Consider the following 20,774-nt stretch of genomic DNA (forward strand, 5'->3'; position numbering starts at 1 on the left):
AAAAAAAAAAAAAAAAAAAAAAAAAAAAAAAAAAAAAAAAAAAAAAAAAAAAAAAAAAAAAAAAAAAAAAAAAAAAAAAACCACTTATCATGAAAATGGTTATCCTATGCTTATTTTTATTTATAGTCATATTGTAATAGAAAATGCATGATCACGGAGTTGTGAGGCTTCACCAGGGGCAGACACTGATTTTAAATGAAAATGGATCATCAAGCAATCCACATGCCATGCTTGGCCATACAAATCATCATCATAATATATATACACTAAAAAAGGCATATACTAAAATTGATACTCCGTATTTTATGACTTTCCTCCTATCCACCATTGTTGGCTCTTTGTCCACCCATAGTTGGAATAGAACACACAATCAAGACAGTTAGGAACAGAAAATCAACTCAGTCCAAATGAACAGTAAGAAAAATGATACATACTCGAATCATTTGGTTCATGATATCATGTATCGTTGTTTTAATGATCAAGGTCTCCTTGCCAGCATCTGCATAAATAAAAAGCCTTTATCACACCCATAATATGGGGCCAAGGTCTAAAAACACGAGAATGGAGGCAATACCATATAGTTCAGCTACTTTATCAAGAGCTTTAGCAGAACCCCTATTGAGAAGTCGAAATGTACTTTTCGAGCCTACATATTCAGTGTAGTTCTGTATAAATCAGAAAAAAGGAGCTGCTAAGAGCACAGTGACAAATACTTAATAAGGGAAACTCAAATGAGAAGCAGAGCAAAAGGATAGATCATCTAACCTGAATTGGAGCTCCATTTTCCCTGAAGACGGCATCATAACTATCTATTTCCTTTCCAAATTTTGTTTTGAGAAGGTCTCCTGAGTTACCAATAACAGCGCATCGGTCATACTGCCTTGGGAATAAGGGTGGTATATCAGGGAGTACTAGAGAAAGTTTCTCCATGCATAGTGTTTTATTCTCACACCGGTTCCTGCATAAAAATGTAGTGCATCTTCAAACAGCAAATATTTGTAGGATAACCCAAAAACAGCAACTTTAAGGCATCACATAAACTGACTGATATTTGGCTTGCACTTGCTGAAAACTTCATTTTCACCAAGAAATTTAATAGAACTTGGATAGCACTTAGAGAAAAAGAAAATGATTGCAGATTTCAGCACTAAACAATCTGTTGCAAGTTTGAGAAAAAAATTGCAAAATGCACTGAAAGAATGTGAAATAAGAAGCAGTCTTTTAAATTGTACACTCATATATGTATGCATTACCCTTTTAATACCAAGAGAAACAGAGAAAGTACTTAGTTTCAAGAATGAAAGATGCTTACAGCTGTATGCCCTTGTTAATCCTTTTCCAGGCATAGTCCTCCCATCCATTTGGTAGATTATCAATGTACTCTCTTGTCAGTACTGTGGTACTGTTTCTGACCTGGTCAAGCCATTCACTGTATATTAAGTGAATTGTAGCACACATATAATCAAAGGAACAAATATCCCACTAATTTCTTTAATCATCTTCAAAGCAAGATTTAGATGAATATACATATGGAAGTATATTTTTGGGTTCATAGAGGAAAGAACCAGAAAGTATACTTCTTGTGTTCATATTCCATTTGGCAACAATGATGAAAATGATCAGCTCATCTTCACAACAACACTATCACAATTATGCATAGAATTAGGTTTCAATTGTTAGAGAAAAGCATACCAACCTGTTCCCATGTAGCCACAGCTTCACATAAGTTCAACTGATATGACAGTCCCTCAAGTTCTCCTGTTTTTGGATCTTTCTATTGAATTTGACAAAACAAAGAGGATGATAATATGAAATATTAATAGGATGATTGGTCTAAAACTCTATAGTACAAACTAACATCCAAGTGCATTCCAGAAACCTTACAGTTTGTATGCAAAATAAACATGGAGGAAGGAAAAGGGAGATATAGAACTCATCAAGATTCAAGAAGACGTACCCACTTTGGGACAGTTTTGCTGGGAAACTTGAGTGTAACCTCACAATAATTGCCACCAGTTACAGCTTGTAAACCTAATCCATTTGCATTCTGCATTGTGTTTAACAGTGAGCAAAAAAGAAAATTTTCTCCATCATTAATGTCAATATTACACATACAACAAATGGAGCTTCTGAAACACAAAAGAAGCATAAAGAGTCCCACAAAAAAAATTAATATCTTAATAACTAACACCGAAAACTAACATATTCTAGAATACTAGAAAAAAAAAAAATACCGCCTTCACCAGCCATTAGGCTTCCAAAATATTTATTAGGTTTCACCCTCCAGACTGTCACCTTGTCCGATTAGATGCAAAAAATCAGATAATAATTACATTTTATAAACAACTTAAAAAATGTATCAGAGCACTGGTGAACCTCAGTGGAATTTGTGGCTCTTTTGAGTACTAATCAAAGTGAGAGAATGGTTGTAGGATGAAGAGGTGTTGGCACTAGGCAACAAAGAGTTCTGCACTTCTGCAAAACAGCAAAAGCTTAGGTGGTTTTCTATTATCATTTTTCATTATTAATACATTTTCTGAAGGTAAAGTTAGACACTGAACCTTCAGAAATCAGAATTAGTTCAGCTCCTTTGTAAAAGATCTTGATTCATAAGTCATGGTTCTAGTTTCTAGAAAGGGAAGTGTTAGAATCTAAGATTGGGCCAAGGTTACTAAAATGGGTTGTAATGCACATGGGCCAAACCACACTAAAAGATTGAATCCAATCAATTAGCTAGTCTAACCCAGGGCCTTATAAACTCAAGACAATATCCTTTGCCTCACTACCATGATACCATCTCTCTTTCGTTAGGTAATTACCGAGGCGAAAGCAGCTCTCTTGAAAGTAAGTTTCCCCGCCATGTTAGTGGCACTAGTCTAATAAACTCACTTGAACTGCCAAGACCCAGACTTTTTGTTGTTGTTGTTGTGGTGACGCCTCTTCTAGAATTATGTTTAACATCCATTTATGATATGCCTTTCCTGATCGACGCCTCAGGTCAGTAGCCAGGCTCCAGGACAATACCACCATGGTAACTATCGACCTGAGCCCAAAGAAAGAAGAAAAGAACGGACTAAAGCAAGGAGTTTATTAGCCATACAGGCCTTATAAACTCATGTTTCTTTTTTATTTCTCAATGTGGAACTCTTAAGTCTTAACACTCCCCCTCAAGTGGACAACCAATCAAATGCGCTCAAAGTGGACCAAACAAGCTTGGGATTGGACCCTCCCCCTAAAATGGAAGCTTAGACGCCACTAATACCACTAGCAGACAGCAATCGGGTGAACACAAAGTGGACCGAACAAGCTTTGGTACAATGTTAGAATCTAAGATTGGGCCGAGGTCACTCATCTAGGCTATAATGTACATGGCGAAATCACATTAAACAAATCCAATCAATTAGCTAGTCTAACCCAAGGCCTTAAAAACCATATGATTCTCTCTTATTTTTCAATGTGGAACTATTAAAAAGAAGCAAATAAAATGATACTGTAAAGTTCAACCAACTTGAGCACATATAGAATTAATTCAAAGGCAATGGCTTTTAAAGCCAGAAATTTTCATAAAAAATGGATAAGCATTAAATGATTTTACAGTGGAAACACAAAACAATGTCAGAACAAAATAGATCAGATCCCTCTTGCACTATTCTTCCAGATTCTGCATGGTTCAAACTTCATTTTGGCTATATTTAGTCAAATATATTTCTACTACAAAACCAGCTCCCCAACCCCAAACCCACCCCTCAGGGGAAATAAAAATAAAAAACACACAAAAAAAAAAAGATACTACTTTTGACTCTTCAGTCTTCCATTGCTTAATCCATTTGTGTATAGAGCTGAAAATAAAAAAACCTTAATTTTATAACACAGATAGATATTTGAGATTCCTAAACTGCTCATAATGACCAAGCAAAACAGAAATGAATCTGATTTTTGAAGCTTGTATTTTACAAGTTCAGCTCAATCTCGGCACTTCAACTGAATATGCAACAGTACTTTCTTCAAGAGTCCAACTATGGATGTGCAAAGTGAAAATTCAATTAATATAAAGTGAAAAATTAGTTCGTCCAAAGCAAACATTGCTGAAAGTGAACATTTTATGAATTCAAAGTGAGTGAACAATCAGTTCTCCCAAAGTGAACACCCAGTTCACACACCTACACCATAGTAATTCCCCCCACCCCCACCTCCACCTCCACCAAAAAATAGTTTGAAAATAAAAATAAATATTACTCTCTAACATTGAATTAGTCTAAAAAGTCATCCAAAGCCAAGTCATTGGCCCAAAAGCTCAAGCCAAACTCTATAAACAGTTCAGATCATTTAGCATTGATCCAAAAGCACGCAGACACTATTCATTATATTATTTCAAACACAACTAAAATGCTAAAAAAGCTTTAACACTGGCATCCAACTCCCTAAGAACAAACTGTAGAATTTCTCACGTTTCAGAATCAGGGGGGAAATGAATTGCAATTCCCCGAACCATATGTGCTGTTAGGGCTTCTATATAATCATTTCAGATTTCCATTAGAAAAAATAGCTATTATACTTAATTCTCATCTTTTCATCAAGATGATTCTAAGTTAATATTTTTGTGAATGAATCTGCTAAGTATAGGTAAAGTTATTTATGTTATATAGCTTCGGTCCCTTAAAAAAAGAAAGAAAAAAAAATTCTGGTTCAGCTCCTACCCTACATGAAGCCAACTGCAATGTAAACAGGTAGCGAATGCAACAACGAATCCTACCAGATTTATCATGAAGAGATAGAAAGGGAGTAGCTTACCACACATTTCTGAAAGCTACTCTGTAGAGACTGTAACGCTTCCAAATCCTTGTCAGAAAGACGTAATGTCGAATCTGAAAACATACAATTCATAATTCTTCATTCTGTAATGGAAACACATATATATACACACACATGCTCAGAGAGAGAAAGAAATGGCTGAACGTACTGAAATTGGAGAGACCGGTGATATAGATGAGAATTGCTGCCAAACCGGAAGCTAAAGCAACTGCGAATGCCAACTTTAAGATCTTCATCTCTCTCTGTACAACTCTCCAACGGATCCAATCAAATCTCTCTCAATCTCTCTAGCGCGCTCTTTCCCTCTCTGTGTGAACTGTGTTGTCATAACAGTATTTGGATCTGGAGGCTGGAGCCCATATTCGACAGCGGAAGTCTGGAATCTTATTTTGTTAGTATAAAATTTGAAATTTATGGTTTTTAATAAATCCTTCAAAAATGTCCGTTTACGACTGAAAATTTTCTTCAATTTTTTAAAAATTTAAAAAATTAGAGAACAGACTAGCACAGTTTTTCATTTTGAAAACATGAAACAATTTTTCAACTGAAACACTATTAAAAAATTGTTTTCTAAATAGAGAACAGAATTATCTATTATCTATTAGACTATATGTCACTATAACTGCATTATCACCATTTTCTACTTACATTGTTATTCATTACTATGATTACATTCATTATCATATTCTTTTACTTATCATCATCTTCTATATTTTTTACTTGCATTACTTATTTAAACATAACGTATTTGCTTATGCTTAAAATTATATATCATTCACATTATCAAAATTAAAAATTGAAATCTATACCACGTTTTATATTTTGATTGAACTCAATTGAATATTGATTTAAATATTTTAAATTGTGTTATATCGGATACAAGTTTGGTTCAGATGTTGGATATCAAAATTTCACATATATTATTATATTAGAATTCAAAATAAAAATTATATATTATATACATGTTATTCAAATGAATATATCTAAAAATATTTTAAATATTAGCTCAAAAAAATATTAATATTATCTAAACTGAATTTTATGTGAACTTAAAAGGTTATTAGTTATGTTATATACAAAAATAAATTTGGTTCGGATATCAAATATAAAAATTTAACATATATTGGACTTAAAAGTGAAAATTATATTTATTCTATTTAAACCAAATATATTTTAAAATATTTTAAATATAGGGTCTAAAAATCACTCGAAATTAAATTTATGTTAATTTTATAACGTTAATCTAAAAAGTTAAATTTGAAAAAATAAATGTTAGTAAAAAAGTTTTCTAAACATAAAATAGAGATTGAAAAACAGAGAATGCAAACTAAAAAATTAGAAAATTGAAAACAGAAAACAGTTTTCTATTAGTAAACAGACTCTTGTGCCTGACTAGGACAAATAGCAATAAGTTTTCAAAGTTAAATATCAAGAGTGGTTGATTTTTGAAGTCTAAAACAACAAAAAAATGTAAATCTAAAATAAATTGAATATTGGTTAAAACCATTTTGGGAAGATAGTAATTTTAATCTTTTAGGGTGTGTTTGGAAAGTAGGAAAATGATTTCTGGAAAATGAGTCATTTTTTAAAAAATATGTTCATTTTCAGTGTTTGGATGTATTATGAAAAACTGTCTTTGTGTTTTTTATTCATTTTCTGAAAAATGAGTTGAATTGTATAATTATATATTTGTATTATTTTATTTAACAAATAAAAATATATAAATTAATAATATTTAGTTATTAAAAAAGAAAAAAAAAACATAGCATGTTTATGATGGAAACCAGTCCGCCAGAACGAGAGAGCTATGGCAATTTCGACCGAAATCTGTCTGAAGCCATTTTCGGAAAATGACTTCCCGAAAAAAAATTCAGTAGTCGTTTTCCGGATTTTTGGCCTAATTTTCCTTGGACAATGGAAGTTGTTTTCTGTTGACTGTATTTTCCCTACTTTCCCAAACAAAGGAAACCCTTTAAAATCATTTTTTTAGGTTTCCAAACACACCTTTAATTGTGAGTAAATGCTCAATTTTATTCAATTCAATCCGTTCTTGGGTAAGTTGTTCTAAGGTTGAAAAATATGTAATAAAACAGCATTCTAAAACTTACCATAAAAACATAGTCTTCTAATAGTATAAATATTGCACCAACAAAACCAAAGACTAGGTCACTAAATATTTAGCTAGCTCTAAAAAAACAAAAGGTCATTAAATATTTAAAAATGATATGTACAATGGTTCTCTCTAAAACTCTAGAGAGTGTTTTTATTTTTTTGTCTTTCCCAATTTTCTCAGGTTTTTTTTCAACCATTCATGGTTCTTGTCGTTATGTCTACTTCACGCTTGATGGTTGTTCTTTTCGGGGTTTTGCCAAATCTATTTGTCTTTGTGTCACATTACCAAGAGCATCCACATGGAGGATCATTCAAAAAAGTGGGCAAGCATCACATTAAAGGATGAGGAAGATGGGATTTGTCCATATACTGAGGAGGATTCAATGATGTAGTCAGTAAGGATTAAAGGTAGCCGCAGGTCGGTTTAGGACCAAATCAGTCCTAAATCGGCTTGGTAAAAACTAGGCTTGGCCTTCAAGCTTAGGTTAGGGCCTAATTTTAACTGGGATTGGATTGTACAAGGTTGGTCCAAGTCCTATTTAAAATAAAAATATTTAAAAAAAAAACCATGACCCCTCCAACTCGAAACCGACCCAAGACATGCCCAGACCCCTAACCAACCCAAGTATAGCTTAGGCCCGGACCCTGGCCCGAACTTTGGTCGGGATGAGTTTCAATTAATAAATAACAAGTATTTAACATTGACACCTTCACCTTGGACCACTTAGCCTAGCTTGTTGATCTATTAGTCAAGGTATGTGTTTCATCAATGGGACTACACTTCGTCCTTGAGGTTTTGGTTTACATGTATTAATCATACGGGAGTCTGAGGCAATTGGTGCTGCAACTTTTTCAAGGCAGAAGGCACTACAAGAAAAATCGCGAATTGCGACGGAAATTAATTCGTTGCCATATTGCCACAGAATAACTTCCGTTGCAATTTTGTGATGAAAAAAGGCGACGAAATTTAATTCCTTCGCGAATCTTGGCGCAAAGAGAAAAAAACCTGCGAAATATAGGTGGAAAAGTATTCACGACAGAATTAAGTTACGCCGCCCACTTCAAACTTTTGTTTATTCAACAAACAACTCTAACAATTTATTTATCTGTTAAATTAAGTTATAAGGTCCTTTTTAAGGCTGTGTCGAACAGAGCCATTGAAATCTAATTATATAGTACTCCGTATAATATTAATTGAACTGCATATTTAATAAATGTCATACAAACGACTTAAATTTCTATTCTTTTGAATTATTTTGTCAGAAATTCAAGGAATAATTTCAATTTGTAATTGATAACAACCAAATTTTCTACTAATACGGAGTATTGTCAAACATGTCAATGTTTATGTACAGTACGTATTGAACATAAATCTTCAATACAATCAGTTTCCAAGTTCCAAAAAGAGGTTGTTGACTCATGAATTTTTAGGGGTTGGAATAAGCCAGACCCCTTATAAGAGCCTATGTCTAGGCCTAATTAAGGCCTAGCTCGTTAGCTTGAGCCAATTTCAAAAGCCTATTAAACTAAACAGACCAGACCTATATATACCAAACTCGGCCTTCAGGCCTACAGGCCTGACAATATATATATATATATATATATATATATATATATATATATATATATATATTATACGTAATATATATTTTTATATTTACAATATAACCCCAAGTATATATAATTACCAAACTCTAACCATCCATTTCCAAGATTCCATTTTAAATTATGATTCAACTATAAACATTGCTCCTGATACTGTTGTAAGTATTCTGTTTAATTTTCCTAGTAATTGTTCTTATTGTCGTAATATTTAATGAAATGTTGCAACTTAATTATGTGAGTTGATTGTTTATTATTTATGATATTATATAGGATAACAAATAATAATACAATTGAATTTATTTTTAAACAAGTTAACGAGCATGTTGAAGTCGTGACTTGTTTTATTTTATTTTATATTTTAATGCTATTATGTTTGCATTATGGTGATATTTCTTAAATTATTTAGATATACTTATTAAAGTATTTAAAAAGTTTTAATATGTAGACTTTAAATAGGCCTAAATATTAAACATATCATAAAGGCTATATACAGACTCAGGACTTTTAAAGCTCAGCTTGGCTCAATCCACCCCAACTCATGATGGTGGGAGGAATTGAATACGTGCCCCCTTGTAATGCCGCAAATTTTACTATGGACCGCGGTCCACCAAACATTGATTAATAAAAACAAACGGATGAAACGGCTTCCGTTCCGTCGCAAATTTTACTATGGATTAAGTGACAAAACAACGTCCACAGCTGCAACCTTGTAAATTCTTCTCAACTTACTGAAACTCAAACCCACTCCCTTCCACATGAGAGTGTAAACTGAATGTCACTAGACCACAACGTGTTTGGCTAAATTCTATATTTATTTAATCTCATCTCAATAAATACGAGTCTCATTCTTTGTAAAAGACAATATATACAAAGTCCATCTCTTCCTCCTTCAGCTCCATTCGCTGTTAGTATTACTGTTATTATTATAACATTAAATTAAATAGTTATTCAAAAAAGTGAGTTTTAGTACACTGTAAGTTATATTTGAGGCTATACTTTTAAAAACATAACAAAGTTTTGACACAACAGATCTTATTTTTATTAATTAAAATATAAATCTCCTAAAATGAATACATATTGTAAACATATCAAATCAATGTCATTATTTGATAAGAAGAATTCATGCTCTAAATGACATTGCTTATGAATTTTGTTATTTAATGGAGACTATTGCATAGGAAACTTATTAAAAGTGGCAACCTAATCATATATGTGTAGGACTTCACTTCAATTCCCTTCCTCTTCTTAATCTCGATCTAAAAATTCATAAATCAAATGTCGCCGGCCTTAGCTTAGAGTGCAGAACTTAGACGACAAGACGATTCTAAAACTATATGAGCAAACGACACATATGCACAAAATTCTATATCCTTGTCTAAATTGTACATAACTTCATGTTCCAACCCAATCCACGCTTCCACTCCTCCATCTTTAGTATCCACGAAAAGAGCAATGTCATTGAGTGTATGACCCATACCAATCCATATCAGCTTGCCCCACCCAAAATCAACTTCCCCAAAGGGAATATTACACAAACTACTTATATTTAAAGTTTTAGTCTCACCTTTATTGTAATCTATTATCTTTGACCGTCGGGCTATTATTGATCTCAAAAACCCACCTTCCGTGTGCATTTCCCTCACGTAGTCCTTTGTAACCTTGTCAATGGCTTCCACGACTCTTCCTACAACGGACCGGGTAGAAACCGGTCCGGTTGCGACTTCCCACACGGACTCAGTCCCTTGGATGATGTTGCCTAGGCACTGCGAAGGTAAGGGCGGGTCCACCTTGTTTCGCAAGTTCACATAATGTGAGAGCAAGTGCGTCTTGAGGGTTGGGTTCGCCACTAGAGTTGCTCTTATCACTGCCGCCCATACGAATGCCGACAGCGCCTCCACTCGAGATGGACGGCGGTGATGCTCCGATTGACTGTATTGGTTCTTGATCCGGTCGATATCCTGCTTGCTAAAAATAAATCTTTTGGAGGCGTATTTTCCCAGCTTCTTTTTCAACCCCGCCATGGCAGTGCTCATTGCCTGGAAGACGGTGGAATTCCCCGGCGAGAAAATTGCGGCGGCGTCCACGACGAGACCACCGCCGGGATTAGTGGCTACCCGTTCCCCCCGGTTGATTGCGGCCCAGGTGTTGAACAATCCGGCCATCCCAATCGCATCCACCACCCCGTGCCACGTGCAGAACGCCACCGCAGTTCCGCCGCACCGGAACCTGGTCAACTGAACAGCTAACATTGGCATGGCCGGATCAATAGCGCCCGGGTACGGGTCACGCGGAAGGAGCTGCCGTAGATCTTCCAGCTTCGGGTCCCGGAGAAACTCACCCAAATCGTAATTCGTAACATTAGCTCGGACGAAATCCGCGCCCTCATCGTTGCATTCGATTATTGATCCATCTTTAAGTCTTCCGGCGAACGGGTACAAGACGGATAATGTCTTAGAGAGCGATTCCCTGAGCTCATCATAATCGTGGCGACGAGGGCCGGCGCCGGAGTCGTAGAACAAAATCAGCGGGGTATAAAAAGGTCCGGCGAGTACGTCAAGGAGAGAAAGCTTATGGTATCTCAAGGTTTGGGGAGTTGGTGAAGATGGCCTCACTTTCTCTTTCTGGTAAACTTCAACTTTCAGGGCCATTATTGGGGGTATGGGTTTCAAGCTTCAACTTAATTTCATGGCCACTTGTGGTCCGGATGCTCTATTTAAATCCGGCAAGCTGGATAACTTCTAGTGCAATCCTTAAATAATACTCCCTCCGGCGCCCTCATTTGCTTTTTGCAGGCTTTTTAAGAAGTTAAAGTAAATGTGATGTACTTTTCAATTATGCTCCCAACTTTTTTACTTTTGAAAATAAAAGCAATAAAGAAAGCAAAAGTCATAAGGGTAAATTGGGAAAGGTATAATGAATGTGATGTTCAATTTTAGAAAGAGGACAACATTTTGGGACAAACTAAAAAGAAAAGTAAGACAGGTAAAATGGGACAGAGAAGTATTCTCTTACTGGTGTTAAGAAAGGAAACAATAAAAAAGAATATTAAAACATACGCATGTTGCCCAATGGAGTTCGTTTCTAATAATTATATTATTTATAAATTTTACATAGTACAAAATAAATAATATGAAATTCTAATATTAGTATGGTAAGTTGTATTGAATTTTACTTCGTAATAAATGTAGTACAACAAACGATGTATTTGACTGTCCAAATGTATTGGAATCTGCATCCACTAAATTATTGCACTAAATATAATATATATAAATTACTAAATACAAGTTATATGTGTTTCTTCATGTTCCCAAAGATAATATATTTATTTTGTAAATACAGGCCATAGGAGTTGTTTCTTACGAAACAAATAATAGAGTACTTAATAATTTACATCCCCAAACATATATTAATTTTAATAGCATTGATATCTCAGCTATCGTGGATCAATGTCTACCTTACATGGTAAATTTTAGTTCAAAACTACTTCGTTTTATATTAAATGTCAAATAATGTATCACATTTAATAACATTATCATTTACTATGGTCATAATATTTGTTCTATATACACATAAACTGAACCTTAATATCCATAAACAATAAACTAATAAATTTACATCATATGTACTTTCATTCACTCCAGAGTATGTTCATAATATTCATTCTATATGTTTATAAAAATAAAGCTTAATGTAGATAAACATTATACATATTACGAATGCACCATGTTTACTAACATTCATCATGTACTATATTCATAATATTTTTTTATATGTCCATAAACGTAATACCTTAATCTTCATAAACACTAACCTAAATTTACATCATATGTATTTCCATTCATTACTCTATAGTAGGTTCAGAACGTTATTTCTATATATTCATGAAAACAAAACTTTATATATATATATATATATATATATATATATATATATAATACTACAGAAGCATCATGTTTAATAACATACATCATATACTATGTTAATAAAATTTGTTCTACATGTCTATGAAGCTAAACCTAAATTAAATGTCCATAAATACTAAACCTAAGCATTTTAATTGGATGCATTCATAAACTACCACATATTCAACATTTCGACAACCTGCAATCACTTGGTAGTTCCTAATGATATTCTGAGCTCAAGGAATAAGATCAATGAGATCCTCGAGAGAGCTCAAGAGAATGTCGCAGCTTAACTGAAGCAACAAGGAGAAGAAAAGAAAGATTGAGAAGTTGTACTGTAATGTTTATTAAGTCTTTTTACGCACTAATTGTAATATATAATGCTTTTGAGAAATTAGTGAAGATTTTCCATGTGTGTTGCATTTATTTGTGATTTACTTAAGTTTAAATTTCGTTAGACAATTTGTCAAACTGTAGTTATGGGCTGAACTGTAATGAAAAATCAATTCAATGATCGTAAACAACCAGTACATGATAAGGGTATAGGTTTTGACATCTTCAAAGAGAAAAATTGTAAGGAACTAGTGTATTTTATATTTTGATGATACTAAAGCAAGGAAATTTTAGTTTCCAATTTAATTGCTTTACTTTTAGACTTAGGAACTTTATTTATTCTGTTCAAATAATCTGAATAGTGACTTGAATAATTATCTCTCAAATATATATATATATATATATATATATATCGCTCGGTCGCGGCTCGTCGAGTCACGAGCCTAAGACATTAGAGCTCGAGCTTGGCTCGATTATTAAATGAGCCGCTCGAGCTCGGCTCGAACTCGAATTTGACCGGCTCATTTACACCCCTAGTATTAAGTCATGGTAGAATTTGCTAACCTACTGAAGCACAAAGAGTCGAGTCAACAGTTGCCTCCACTGAGGCTCAAACCCATTCCCATCATCCATGTGGGAATGTAAACCAGGACACCGGGTACCACTAAACCACAAGGTCTTTGGCATCACTCTCTATTAATCACTTTACCTGTCATCTTTTTATTAGATATGTAAATTCCTTATTTACACGGTGTATGATTAGTCAATTTATTTATTTTTTTTATCACAAGTGTTTCAAAAAATAGTTTATTTTTTAATGAGTTAATACCACAAATGGTCCTCTGACTATTAGGCTAGTACTCCTTTTAGTCCTCGACTTTTAATTCGACCACAAATGGTCCTCTCACTTTCATTTTTGACAACAAATAGTCTTCCGTTAAGATTTCTGTTAAATAGGTGTTAAATCTAGGGGTAATATCGTCAAATTGATTAATATTATTATGATTACTTCTTTTTGAGAATTATATGATACCATAATTAATTTCAAACATTAATAAACATTAAGTTAATAAATATAATAACAAAATGGACGTGACAAATCACATAAATGAACAAATTAAAAAAAATTCCATGATTAATGTTCGCAATTTGTACTTGATTAATTATATTAATTCAACGGTGGCGACCTTCAGTTATATCCCAAACAAAATGTTTGATCGATTAATAAAGAGTGAAAACTATTAATCATCCATGTATGAACAACTATGAAAATTATGGAAACAAGGTTTAAAAAAAATTCTTCCATTTTAATCTATTGGTTAAATTAAAAACAGATAGCTCTAATATTAAATTTTCATTTTGTACGCATAATTACAAGAATAATGTATATTGTCTTTTTTATTTAGGAGTATTTATATTTGTTAATTTTTTAAATTATGTTTGTTGGTGAAAAATTGTAAGCATTTTTATTTTATGACAATTATATATATCAATTTGACGATAATACCCCTAGATTTAACACCTATTTAACAGAATTTTTAATAGATGACTATTTGTGGTCAAAAATAAAAGTCAGAGGACCATTTGTGGTCGAATTGAAAGTCGATGACTGAAAAGAGTACTAACCCAATAGTTAGAGGACCATTTGGGGTATTAATTCTTTTTTAATCTAGAAACGACTAATTAGAAGTGGTAATTATATATAGGTGTGAAAAATATTTTCCTTTAATTAATTAATGAGTACTATTTTTTAGTACAATTAATGAGTACTATTCGCAAAACTATTATTATTAGGTAAGAATTAATATTTCAATATATGCGTGCTAACTAATTAATGTGAATTATTAATAAAACTTGCTGACTTATTTAATAACTACTATTAATAAAATTATTATTCCGTATGATATCTATATATGCTATGCATGCTGGCAGATCTGATAGCATTTGTCTATCATATAACTAAATATTTTATACAATTGCATGACTTGTAATAAATGTTACGGAGTACATTTTGTATTTGCTAAATTTATAATGTGTGTTAGTTTGTGATGGATATAAAATTGTGAGATTTATAATGTAAGTTAATTTATTATTTATTATGTGTTAGTATGATAATAAATTTTTGAATTGATTAAATGATATGAAATATGTTAAAATTTGTTGTAAATAATTATATGTAGATAATATTGGAGTATTATATTATGATAATATATGTTCATCATTTATAGATTTATAGTTAACTAGAACTCTGTATATCTCTTTTTTTTTTTTTTTTTTTTTTTTTAACTTAGTTGATCCTAGTTTTGTCATACTAATCCTAACTCCACAAGACCTTAGAGCCACTGCAAAGGTAAACTACGAGTCGCGCAATTAGTCCACCGATTAGATCTTAGTCTTGATGTGTGCATAAGGGATCCAATCCAGATATTCTATCATCCTTGTGCCTTTTTTCCATACATGTTTCCCATGGATTCAAACCCCACAATGCCGCCTCTAGTCATGTATAAAATGACTTTCAAAATGATTGTTAGCTAATAGCTTATTACATACAAAATGACTTTCTCAAAAAGCTTATCGAAAAATTGGTTTGAACAACTTTTTGAATTTTAATGTTTTGGAGCAACAAGCTGTTAAAAGAGCTAATTAATTAAACACTCGTATTTGGTTTTTTAACCAAATCAAACAGTTGATCAAATAAGCCCAAATCGGCTAATAGGGTAACTATTTTACCAAACATGTGATAACCATGCTTTGTTTTTCCTTGATGTTTTAATGTGGTGTAAGAGCAACCACACCTGTGGTTTTTTGTAGAGAAAAACTTTGTTGTGGAAGAACAAAGCTGATGGGAAGGGTAGTTTTTGGAGAAAGTTTTCATCGGCAAAATCCTTCAAGAAGAAAAAAAAAAAAAAAGAGCGCAACAAGAGCGTTTGGGGCAAGTCGGCGGCCACTCTGACTTTTTGGTTGTTTTTCTATTTTTTTTTTAAATTTTCATAATGTTATCATTTTTTTCTTTTTTCTTTTTCTCCCCCATTTTTATCTCTTTCCTACATGACTTTCTTAAAAATTGTGCAAAAATCCAACTATTATGCATGCTATAAGCACCAATTGATAAATACCTTTAGATTGTATTGGAATGCTCTTCATCAAGTCAAGAACTAAACACCAGATCGAGAGTGGGTGGGTGGGTGGNGGGGGGGGGGGGGGGGGGGGGGGGGGGGGGGGGGGGGGGGGGGGGGGGGGGGAATGGTTGTGCTTTGAGTGTTAACCCAACTCCAATTGACTATGAGTGATAGCCTAACTCCAGAAAAGGGAGATAAGATAGAGAAATTGTCATTATATTCTTTAGTACCTTTCTTCAAATACATATGTAGGTATATATAAATGATTATAAAATATAACATCAACAGGGAAGGGGGAGGCTGAAGGCATGGAGCAAAATGACATATTTACCCATTCAGAAATGGTTGACTTCAATCTCTGGTGACTTTTGGCCGGATAATAGGCCGGAAGGACCATTTTAACAAAAAAAAAAAAAACAATAGTCGTGGATCGAGAATGAAAAGTTTGAAAGTCGTGGTAAAAACCTGAAAGTGCCATTATAGTCATGGGACCAAAAGTGCGAAAAACTTGTAAGTTAAAAGTTAACGGAATATTCCGTTACTAAAATTTATACTAACGGAATGTGGAATTATTTAAGGGAAGAAAATAATATAATAGAGGGTATAGAAGAAAAATCATAAAAAATTACTAAAATCAAAATAATATGGAACATTCATTTAAGTTAATAATTACCAACATTTTTTTTCTTTCCGTTAGAGCCATAACTTTATTGGCTCTTATTAAGATTGTAGATGCAAATTCTTTCTTTACGAGATATCCTTGACTACCTAGTTTTTTGATTGGCTTGTTACGATAAAAAAAAAAAAAAACATCATTGGCGGCGTATTGGGAAACCAGTGTACGAAAAGTTTGTGCTCCTAAAATCATTCAATCCAAATAGTCATTTTGGAACCCACAAACTATCAATTTAGCGCAAACATAACCGGATTAGGCAATCAATGGTCCCAAGATTTATGGGAACTATTTAGTCGGTATAGGTGGGGACATTTTCTCTCCTGAAGGTCGAAATTCCGATTGAAATGATACAAGGAACAAATTGACACCCTTATATAAATAAGAAAATAAGAAATAATGTCAAGTTGTAATTGATGACAACCAAATCTTCAATCTACTAAGATTGTCTAAAATAAAATTACAGTTTATTTGAGGCTATACTTTTTGAAAACATAACAATGTTTAGACACAATGCAACAAATCTTATTTTTATTAATAAAATATAAACGTCATAAAATGAATACATATCGTAAAAATATCACCTCAAGATCATTATTTGATATGAAGAAATGATGCTCTAAATGACATTGGTTATAGATTTTTGTTATTTAAAGGAGATTATTGCATAGAGAACTTATTAAAAGTGGCCAATTACTAATCATATATGTGTAGGACTTTACTTCCTTTCCCCTTCATTGCCTCAATCTAAATCCATAAACCAGATGTCGCTCGCCTTAGCTTAGAGTGCAGAGTTTAGACGACAAGACGATTCAGAAACAATATAGGCAAAAGACACAAATGCACGAAATTCTGCGTCCTTGTCTAAATTACACATAACTTCATGTTCCAATCCAATCCACACTTCTATTCCCCCATCATCAGTATCCACGAAAAGAACAAGGTCCAACAGTGTTTGAGGCAAGCCATTCCATATTGGCTTGCCCCACCCAAAATCAACTTCAAAAATAGGAATTTTACACAAACTACTTATACTTAAAACTTTAGTCTCATCTTTATTGTGATCTATTATCTTTGATCGTCGGGCTAATATGGACCTGAGAAACGCACCCTCTGTATGCATTTCCCTCACGTAGTCCGTTGTAACCTTGTCGATGGCTTCCACCACTCTTCCTACAAGCGACCGGCCAGCAACCTGCTCGCCTGCGCCTGCGCCGCCGCTGCCGTCGACTTCCCACACGGAGTCAGTCCCATGGAGGATGTTGCCTAGGCACTGTGAAGGTAAGGGCGGGTTCAACTTGTTTCTCAAGTTCACATAATGTGTGAGCAAGTGGGTCTTGAGGGTTGGGTTCGCCACTAGAGTTGCTCTTATAACTGCCGCCCATACGAAAGCCGATAACACCGCCACTCGAGATGGACGGCGGCGATGCTCCGATTGGCTGTACTGGTTCCTGATCCGCTCGATATCCTGCTTGCTAAAGATATATCTTTTCGAGGCGTATTTTCCCAACTTGTTTTTCAATCCCGCCATGGCAGTGCTCATTACCTGGAAGATTTTGGAATTCCCAGGCGAGAAAATTGCGGCGACGTCCACTACGAGACCACCGCCGGCTACCCTTTCCCCCCTGTTTATTGCAGCCATAGTGTTGTACAAATTGGCCATCCCAATTCCATCCACTATCCCGTGCCAAGTGCAGAACCCCACCGCAGTTCCGCCGCACCGAAACCTGTTCACCTGAACAGCTGACATTGGCATGGCCGGATTAATAGCGTCTGGGTAGGGGTCAAGTGGAAGCAGCTGCCGTAGATCTTCCAGCTTCGGGTGCCGGAGAAACTCACCCAAATCGTAATTCGTAACATTAGCTCGGACGAAATCCGCACCCTCATCGTTGCACTCAATTATTGATCCATCTTTAAGTCTTCCGGCTAGCGGGTACAAGATAGACAATGTCTTAGAGAGCGATTCCTTGAGCTCATCATAATCGTGGCGACGAGGGCCGGCGCCGGAGGGGTAGAAGAAAACATGGGAGCCATAAAAAGGTCCGGCGAGTACGTCAAGGAGAGAAAGCTTGTGGTATCTCAAGGTTTGGGGAGTTGGTGAAGATGGCCTCACTTTCTCCTTTTCATAAACTTCAACTTTCAGGGCCATTATTGGGGGTATGGATTTCAAGCTTCAACTAAATTTCATGGCCACTTATGGTCACGGATGCTCTATTTAAATTTTTAAACCGCGGGCGAGCTGCATAACTTCTGAAGTAGTACGTCATTAAATAATTAATATTTTCTTACGGGAGGTACAAAAGAAAAAAATAGATATTAAAATGCATGTTACACATTGGATTTTGTTTTCAATAATTTTATTATTTATAAATTTTATATAGTGCAAAATAAATCAATAATTAATTAAAATATTATATTTTTTTGTACTAGTAATTGTTTTACAGGTATGCCAGTATCAGCATAAAGAGTTAATGTTGACTCCACTGAGGTATGGGAATGAGAGTGCAACCGGATACCACTAGACCACAGGGTCTTGGCAATTAAAATATTATATATGTCGGAACTAATTGAATTGTGGTATTTGACATGTGCTATAGAACTTTGTTTGAGAAAGTGTTATGGTGGGGTGGTTATTTCTAATTATATAAATGAATTTGGATTTGAGTTTTACTAATACTAAAAGATGGTAGTGTGTATAATGTAGTAAGCAATGGTGGTAACAAGGATAAAGTATCTTTGTTTGAGATATAAGTTTAAGAGTATCATATTTTTTTGTTGAATATTAGACTCAATACCATCTCCACTGTGACAGATCTCATGACCTTCCCTTTGGAAGAGACCCACTAGACCACAAGGTCATTAGCTAAAAAATAAAGATTTAAAAGTATTAATACTAGAAAAAAAAAACTCCAAACTTTTGTTTATTCAACAAACAACTCTAATAGTTTATTTATCCGTTAAATTAAGTTATAAACGTCTTTTTAAGGCAGTGTCGAAAAGAGCCATTGAAATGTAATTATATAGTATCATATTAATTGAGCTACATATTTAATAAATATATCTCTTAGACAAAAACTTGTGTGAGATCTGTGAAACTAATTGGAGTTAGAAAAGTTGATTTTAGAAGGCTTTGGATGAGTCTTTGTCTCACATTAGAAAGAGATGTGAGTTTACACTAGTGTATATACAATTCCTTTTTAGGAGTTTGAATCGTATAGCATATAGGCTCTTTGATCTCACACAGAGACTGCAAATCAAAATTTAATTTGATTAAATTACCAATTTTGAGAGTTACGAATTGAATTTAAAATATACTTGCTAGCATGTTTTGGTTGCTGATTTGAGAATTCCATAGCTCTATTTTTTCCTATCTTGAAAATATCATTTCTTCGTTAAAAAATCTATCAAACACTTAGATTAAATTTACAAAATGCTTACCTAATTTAAGGTTGCTGAAAGCATAATATTTGAATGCTCATATATAGTGTTGTAATCTATTTTATCTTGATAGATTGATTCTACAACACTCCTACCGTTATTGGGAGATAGCAAATTAATTTTATGAAAAGTGTGCGATACACACACGACTTGAATTTCTATTCTTTGAAATTATTTTCTCAGAAATTCGAGTCATATTGCTTTTTCAATTTTATTTGATTTTATTGACTTATTCTTTCTACAAGAAAAAATTTCAAGAATTGTAATCGATGACAACCAAATTTTTTAATAAAATTGTCTAAAATAGAATTAAATACTTATTCAATAAAAGTAATTTTTAGTACGATGTAAGTTATACTTGAGGCTGTATTTTTAAAAACATAACAACGTCTTCATAACAAATCTTATTTTTATTTATTAAAATATAAAAGTATACATATAGTAAAAATATCAAATCAAAGTCATTATTTAATATTTTTCCCTCCCTTTGAAATTTGAATTGGCACATGGTTTAAGCACCTTATTAAAATTCCATAAGTTCATAATTAATCTTCAAAGTCTAATTCGTGCTTCTATCTTGAGCGACGCGCATATAACTCCAAAATTTACCTTGCTACTTGAATTAAAATTTCAAAAATCTCAATACGGTTATCGAAAATGATTTAGCATACAACAATTTAATTTATTACTATCACAAGCAATAAAGTACCAATATGTGTTTTTTGAGTTTCCCTCTGAAATTTTAGCTTTCGTTTTTGAGTTTCCCTCTCGGTCTTAGTG

The 20,774-nt window shown here is 33.6% G+C and overlaps 3 protein-coding genes across 3 annotated transcripts in view; all 3 read right to left on the minus strand.

Annotated features, from left to right (window-relative positions):
- The window catches only part of LOC115996495 (sialyltransferase-like protein 2), a 9,558-nt gene extending 4,380 nt beyond the window's left edge, over positions 1 to 5,178 (minus strand). The window contains exons 1-8 of the mRNA XM_031235751.1: positions 4,961 to 5,178; positions 4,792 to 4,865; positions 1,958 to 2,047; positions 1,697 to 1,774; positions 1,313 to 1,413; positions 766 to 958; positions 575 to 665; positions 435 to 499 (exon numbers count right to left, since the gene is read on the minus strand). Coding sequence (XP_031091611.1) covers positions 435 to 499; positions 575 to 665; positions 766 to 958; positions 1,313 to 1,413; positions 1,697 to 1,774; positions 1,958 to 2,047; positions 4,792 to 4,865; positions 4,961 to 5,048 — 780 coding nt within the window. The 5' untranslated portion in view covers positions 5,049 to 5,178. The remainder of the gene's footprint in view (positions 1 to 434; positions 500 to 574; positions 666 to 765; positions 959 to 1,312; positions 1,414 to 1,696; positions 1,775 to 1,957; positions 2,048 to 4,791; positions 4,866 to 4,960) is intronic.
- Positions 5,179 to 9,821: 4,643 nt separating this feature from the next.
- Positions 9,822 to 11,177, minus strand: LOC115996102 (stemmadenine O-acetyltransferase-like). The gene has a single exon (XM_031235243.1). It carries the CDS (start codon positions 11,175 to 11,177, stop codon positions 9,822 to 9,824), a length of 1,356 nt encoding a protein of 451 aa, XP_031091103.1.
- Positions 11,178 to 17,147: 5,970 nt separating this feature from the next.
- LOC115996103 (stemmadenine O-acetyltransferase-like) lies at positions 17,148 to 18,716 on the minus strand. Its single transcript, XM_031235244.1, has one exon. The coding sequence runs from the start codon at positions 18,703 to 18,705 to the stop codon at positions 17,338 to 17,340; it is 1,368 nt and encodes a 455-aa protein (XP_031091104.1). The 5' UTR covers positions 18,706 to 18,716; the 3' UTR covers positions 17,148 to 17,337.
- Between the last annotated feature and the right edge of the window lie 2,058 nt (positions 18,717 to 20,774).

The sequence above is a fragment of the Ipomoea triloba genome, chromosome 11 (assembly GCF_003576645.1).
Source record: "Ipomoea triloba cultivar NCNSP0323 chromosome 11, ASM357664v1".
In the NCBI taxonomy this organism is placed as follows: domain Eukaryota; kingdom Viridiplantae; phylum Streptophyta; class Magnoliopsida; order Solanales; family Convolvulaceae; genus Ipomoea; species Ipomoea triloba.